The sequence below is a fragment of the Oryzias latipes genome, chromosome 14 (genome assembly GCF_053564925.1).
Source record: "Oryzias latipes strain Hd-rR chromosome 14, Olatipes_Hd-rR_3.1".
NCBI lineage: Eukaryota > Metazoa > Chordata > Actinopteri > Beloniformes > Adrianichthyidae > Oryzias > Oryzias latipes.
Window position 1 is genome coordinate 3,639,450 of NC_136250.1, and position 7,147 is coordinate 3,646,596.

A 7,147-nucleotide genomic window follows, 5' to 3' on the forward strand; every position below is an offset into this window, starting at 1 on the left:
TATAATATTGACATCAGCCCCTGTGTCAATCTTAAATTGGACAGGAACAGATTCAACTTGGAGCAACACCGTCCATGCTTCAGACTTTTTTTCTTTTGCATCGCATATGGAGCCGAGAAAGTAGGAGGTCTGCTCCCCTTCCTGTGCTTCAGTGACCTCATTCACTGACCTGCTGCTGCGACATGCTCTGGCCCAATGCCCCATCTTGTGGCAGTTATGGCATTTAGCTTTTGAAGCTGGACATTTCTCCTCCCCTCTGTGTGGCAGCTTTCCACATCTTCCGCATTTCTTCACAGGTTCCCCCCATTTACTGTGTGCATTTGACTTGCCTGGTTTATGCTGTTGTCTCCAGTTTGGGTTTTTATTTCTGTGCCGCACCTCTTGAACCGCCGCCGCGTCCCCTTGCAGACTCACTTGTGCTGCGACCTCTTCTGCTTGCCGTACAGTCTGAACTGTGAGCGCCAAAGTTAAATCCGACATCAACTGTAGCCTGCGTGAGAGCTCTTTATCCTGGATCCCCACCACGATCCGGTCACGGATGTGCTCCTCTCTGGCCGCTCCGAAATCACAGTGCTCTGACAGTTCATAGAGTGCTCGGATAAAGCTCTCTGCTTTCTCCCCTGTCCGCTGCACGCGCTGGTGAAAACACGCTCTTTCGTGGATCACATTCCGCCGCGGGAAAAAATAGTCGTCGAACTTTGCTAGGACGACCTCGATTTTGTCTCTGTCGCCCTCCTCGTTAAATGTAAACGACTTAAAAATATTCTCCGCTTCAGCGCCCATTGCATAGATGAGGCAGCTCACCTGCACCGTCCCCTCATCCTTGTTGAGTTTCGTGGCGATTCTGTATCGCTCAAAGCGCTGTCTCCAGTCCGGCCATTCAGTCGGCTTATCAAAGGGAAAGTTGGCGGGCGGATTAAATTTAGCCATTTCACTCAGTTCTTTGTCTTCTTACTCCGTATTCGACGATGGTTCTGACCTGGTCACTTCTGACACCATGTGGAATGACGAGTGGCAATAGTTCGGTAGTTGGCAGCAGACACTTTTATTAACACTCCCCAGACACGCACATCAAACTCGACTGCCGTAGATCGCACTGTCGTAAATCGCACTGTCGCACAGTGTCGTGAACAAGCAATTCTGAGCTGCATCATTCATTACATGACAGGAGGATTGCCGTTTTGAATGAGCACTTTGAAAAGCTTCAACTTGTTAACAAAGGAGACAATTTGTGTCAGATCAGGAAGTTTTTCATTTTCTCCGGGATACGTTTTGTTCTTTTCTGCCATGACCAATGTTACTGCTTCCAAAAGCTCATAATAATAAACATCGTGACTTGCCATTCTGTTCAGTAAAAAGTAAGAATCTTCCCGTTCTTCCAGAAACATCCTGTGTTTATCTGTATACTCTGAATTTCACCATTTTGACCATGAGGGTAACGGTCAGCACGCACATAAATCTTTATCTATTTGTTCAAGCATTGGGCGTAACCCGCGCAAATGACTGGCGGTCACGTATGTGTCGGGAGCAGAATCAAACACACACACTGCCACATTACTTTTATTATTATTTATTTTTAATACCCTCTGATGGTTTGAGTGTGGTTTAAGAGGGAAAAATTTAGGAAATGAGGCACAGTATATGGAAAATATGACGAGACGCAAAGAGCCGCACGCTCATTGTCCAAGAGCCGCATGCGGCTTGAGAGCCGCGTGTTCGCCACCCCTGCACTACGGTCTTGTGGGGATGGTCTGAAGGAGGGGGGCATGGTGAAACATCCGGGCTCATCTCTCACCGGTCCGCCCCCCAATTTTTACTTCCACTTTAGACACCACACACTGCATGTTAGCACCACACACGCAGCAAACACACACTTACACAGAGGGACCCCGGGGTGAAGTACATCTTTATTTAAACTGCTAACAAATAAAAGCTGTGGATAGAGAGCTATGGTTTTGAGTTCTGAAGGAAATTAAAGTTCACAGGTGGCTTTTGAGTCAAGCTTCAAGCAGTTTTTGATCTCATGAAGATGGTGAGAGGAAGAGGAGGTGTGGTTCTGCCCCTGGGTCTGCTGGTGCTCTGTGGTTTCCTCTTGAAAGTTTCCATTTTTGTGAGTGACTCAGTGTGTTTCTGTACTGCAGCGTGTCAGTGTGTGTGTTTGTGCGATAACTGTCAGTCATGAAGATCCTGGTGCTGCTGCTGGTGCTCCTCACAGGTATGTGAAACAAACCAACATTCAGCTTCAGCTGGACTTCAGTCGGTCAGGTCTTTATTTAGCATCAACTTCCTCAGCTCTGTGGGCAGCAGCATCTTCTTCTCTATTTTCTGCAGAAACTTCTTGTATGAATTCAGATGTTTGATGTTTTACTGCAGTTTCTCTTTCCTCCTCATCACAACTGCTCAGAACAAAGTGGAGGCTGGACTGGGATTTGAACCCAGGATCTGTAATGTTTGCTCATTTGTTGTGAGTTTGAGTTGTTGAGATGCTGTTCTTTTTCACAAGTAGATGTTTGCAGAGTGTGAAGAAGACTTTGTGGTTAGAGGGGCTGAAGTTTCAAAAGCTGTTTATCTGTTTCTGTCTTCAGTCTCTGAATGTGAGAAGAATGTCACTGGAAGAACGGGTCAGAGCATCACTCTGCCCTGTAAATATGACATAAAAATCAACGGACCTACAGAGGTGTGTTGGGGTCGAGGTCCTCTTCCTAGCAGTGGCTGCACAAACCAGCTCCTCGCCACAGACGGACATAAAGTGATCAAAGAAAGCAGAGCTTCCAGCAGGTATCAGCTGCAGGGACGACTGGATGAAGGAGACGTTTCTCTGACCATCATGAACGTCACAGAGGAAGATACTGGACTATACGGATGCAAAGTGGAGATTGTTGGATGGTTCAATGATGAGAAACATCCTGTCCACTTAACTGTTAACAGAGGTGAGAAAATGATCAAAGAATCACCAGCAGTTTGAATTTGAAATAACTACTTTCAAGCATCCATGATCTGTTTCAGCACCACGTTTGATCTCTACACCTTCATCAGGAACAACATCTTCATCATCAGACATTCATCAGACCACAGCAGCCACTCCAACTTCAGGTAACCTGATGAGGATTAGGAGGGATGAAGGATTTAACTACATCTTTAGAGTCCCACTCTGATCATCTGATCTATTTTCAAAGTGTTCCCAGTGGACTTTCAATTATAATGATGTCGTTTTTAGCTAAAATCAAGAAGCCTGTGTTGTTTTCTAGGACATAGTTTCTGTAGAGCAGCAGGAGTTTATTAGAAATTCACCTCTGAGTTATGGGTGGGATTGTTGGTGTGGAGCATGCTGTCTCTAATTCCTATCATCTTTTTGTTCACACTCTCTCTACCACTGCCTCACAACACCATCCTAATGTTAACAGTGCAACAATATAGTGATCAATATCAGATCCATCCAGTCATACAGTTTAGATCCAGATTCCAGCTCAGACGAGGAAAACAAAGACGTTCGTGGATCTATATTTTTGACAGTGGATGACCAGAATGAAGCTGCGCTTCATTTCTGGAAACAACTTCTAAATGTGGAACAAAGAACTCAGCAGGTTGTGTCACAGAGGTGCTGCTGAGAGAAAACTTGTCCTGATGTGTTTTGTTGTGTCTGCTTTGAGTCAGATCATCAGGACTGTTCTACTGGTGTGAAGGCTGTAAAGCAGGGGTGTCAAACTAATTTTGGTTCGGGGGCCAAATTCAGCCTGTCTGATCTCAAGTGGGAAAAGCAAAATAACGGCTTTGTTTTCGTTTTTTTTTACTCAATTTGAAAAAATGCCTCAACCAACATAGTGCCCTAATCACTTGGGACCAATGGATCTCAAATAAAATTAAATTCAATAAAAAAAAGAGTGGGGTATTCAATTTTATACAGACGGAATATTTTACATCTGACACTAAAGCAATCCATAAACTTTTTTTTATATCTCTTAGTGGTGCTGAATGTTATATTCCTTGAGCACTGCAACCTGTTGATGTCTTACATAAAGTATTCGGGTTTGTATTAAGCTTTAAGGAAGCTCCACTTCACATGTAACAACATTTTGGTCATTAAGGCCCGTACACACCGGGACGAATATTCGCCAGGCGTTATTCGCCAGCATTTTTCGCCACGTTTTTTGTGTTCACACCCAGGCGATTTTCGCTGACGATGAGCCGAGCGAACATGCAATTTCATTCCCTGACATTAGATAGCGCTTAATGTAAAACAGAAATACTCCTGTACACAAGGTGGCGCCCTGCAACTTTACGCTTCTTAAAGTCGCTTTTCACTCAGAAGAAGAGAGCAAGTATTTACGCGATTGTCAGAATCAAACAAAGAAAACATGAATATTTCAAGCACCAGTAGCTCCAACTGGTGCTTGGTTCGGGGATATTTTAGAATGTCCGTCATTATTGCTTCGCGGCAGTGTAGACGCTACTTGGCGTCTATCTTCTTCGCTGGTATGTGTGCTCAGCAAGGCAGTTTTGTGTTTGAGCGCCCCCAAGTTGTGTTTTACTGTAACTTCAGAAGCTCCAGACACGTGTGCAAAAGCGGCATTCTCATTGGTCGAGTAGATTTCGACGCGAGGCGTCAAAAAAAAAAAACGAACCCGAGGCGTTTTTTTTTTTGACGCTTTGACGCGTGGCGTTTTTTCGCGTCGGTGTGCACACTCTCATTGGTGCCCTTTGTTTAGTCACGAGGCGTTAAACGTCGGCGAAAATCGCCGGCGAAATTCCTCCCGGTGTGAACAGGCCTTTAGGGTGTTTCTACTGATCATCCTCATAGCAAGATAACAGTGGTGAGGCTCATAGGGAACCAAAGTGCATCTTACCCAGACACAGAGCTGTTAGGTTTCACTTATGGCACGTGCAGAGATATGCCGTTTCACCTGTTTTGATTTTCCTTTACTCCCCCTAGTGGCGGAATTGCGCATTTCGGTTATTTCTTTAAAAAATCATAACTCGCAACAGGAATGGACTAGAAACTTGCTTTCTTTTTTTAAACATCCTTATGGTTTTTACTCTTCATATGTGGGCCAGACTAAACCACCTGGCGGGCCGTATCAGGCCCGCGGGCCGTATGTTTGACACCCCTGCTGTAAAGCTTCACACAACAGTTTTCATGATTTTCTCACGTACACGTCTCTAGCTCTTCAACCCATCTATTCAACTCAGTTTCAATTTTATGCCTCTTTAACTTTTTAACTATTTAACTAACTACCACTTTTTAACTCCATTGAAAACAGTTTACAGAATCTTTAAATGCTCCTTTCTCAACTAAAAACTTTTAGCTCTACAAAACAATAGAACTCAAGAAGACTTTTAGTTCCAGAAAGCCTCTCACCTTTTAAATTACTCAGCAGTCTTTGGCCTCTTGGATGTGTATTTTTCTTTTTTAAATACCTTACTTTTTTAATATATGGCAAGTCAAAGGGGACATGTCATCTTTGAGTCAATTTCCAGTTATGAATGAGTCTCCATGTGAAACAGCTTTCAGTTGGTTTTAGACAGGTGAGCCCCCCCCCCCCCCCCCCCCCCCCACACACACACACACACACAACAGTATCCAGGTTCAATACTGGCAGCCCTGTGACCCCAGAAGGGAGACGGTGGATTTAAGTAATCTAATGCAGTATAAGTAATTGATATATCTATAGGTGACTTCATGGTACCAACAGGAAGTGATGTCACAGACGGCAACAACACAGACCTGGTGATAACTCCGGTTCAGGTATTACATGACATCAGTATCTAAAGATAAAAGTGTTGTTGTTTTTTTGGAAAGGGGGGAGGGGTCATTATTTCCCTGTTGGTTTGTTTGTTGACTGTTTCAATTTCAGCAGGAAAATTCTCTGCACTTTTTCATTGGAAACACTCTGCGATTCTCCTTCATCATCTTCATCCCTCTTTTGGTCTCAGCTTTGTTTTACCGTCAGTAAACACACATTTAGCTTTTCAAGTATTTTCAGTTCTAACTATGCAATAGTGGTGTCAGAACTACAGGCTGCACTTGTGTTTGTTGCAGGAGTTTGGAGATCTAACCTGAGATTTCCAACAAATACGAGACCAGACCAACCAGAAGACGAGGATGATGATTCTGTGTGAGGAGGAGACAATCACTGTTGTCTTCTCCAGGTTACACCATGTGAAGGAAATTGTTTTGTTATCATCATTGTTTAAATGTATGCTTAAATGTTAACTCAGATTGACCTTTTCACTTTGTGTGTGTGTTCATTCTCTTTCCCAGCTAGGATAAGGGGGTTTTACGACACACTGTCCTGAGTTTATAAGGGATACTGTTTGAACTTAACCCACCGAATGGGTCACTATACGACACCCCCTAATGAACCTTTCTCTTTGTCTTGATTTTGTGACCTTCCACCTAAGTCCTTAATAAAAGGAGCACTGGGAGAGGCAGAACCTTTGAGAAGGGAAGCATGGTGGTTGTTTTCTGTCACACTGGCTTCTTCTTCCTCGTGCATGACAAACTTGATTCTTGTTGTGGTTTGTTGTTTATAATTGTGTTTTTCTTTAATGTCTAGATGCATTTATCTGACACACCACAAGGCTCTACATTCAGACTTGTGGTGTTTTTCTTTGGATTCCACTGTAATTTCTTTCTAAAAGGTTTTTTTTTAATGCTGTCATGCAAGTTTGTTCCATGAATCGGGATTGCTTTCAAGAAAAAATAACCTGTCAAGTTCTGCAGGTCTGTGTTTTACACTGGAGATAAAATACGCAGTTATCTGAAGTGTTTTGTTGCCATTATGACCACACAATAAAAATGGAAATCAGTGTCACTGTTTTTAATTACTAACCACAATAATGTTCCTATGAATAGAATATACTTTTAGCACAAGAGAGCAATGCTGTCTGTTGATACAGAGAAGAACTCAAACCTTTGAACCTTTGTTCATGAACCTCATACATCTGAACACTCTGGATTATTTTAAATTTGAGAGAAATTCAAGTAATATCAAAAGCTGCATTTTTTAAAGATGAAAAGCTGCATAGAAAACACTGTGCTTGTTTAAAATGAACAGTGTAGCGGATTTTGTTAAGTTGAACAAAAATAGGTTTTCTGTTCTTTGCAAAAAAAAAATATATATATATATATATATATATATATATATAT

General features: G+C 42.7%; 1 protein-coding gene across 2 annotated transcripts; it reads left to right on the plus strand.

Annotated features, from left to right (window-relative positions):
- Positions 1–1,160: 1,160 nt before the first annotated feature.
- On the plus strand, positions 1,161–6,803 carry LOC105355559 (hepatitis A virus cellular receptor 2 homolog). 2 transcript variants are annotated; one of them, XM_011483151.4, is made up of 6 exons: positions 1,161–2,215; positions 2,586–2,930; positions 3,007–3,093; positions 5,670–5,743; positions 5,853–5,943; positions 6,038–6,803. In XM_011483151.4, the coding sequence occupies exons 1-6, from the start codon at positions 2,179–2,181 to the stop codon at positions 6,115–6,117; spliced, it is 714 nt and encodes a 237-aa protein (XP_011481453.1). In that variant the 5' UTR covers positions 1,161–2,178; the 3' UTR covers positions 6,118–6,803. The 2 variants fall into 2 exon arrangements, with proteins under 2 accessions (XP_011481453.1, XP_020564299.1); XM_020708640.3 differs by having other exon boundaries at positions 5,856–5,943.
- The last annotated feature ends 344 nt before the right edge of the window (positions 6,804–7,147 follow it).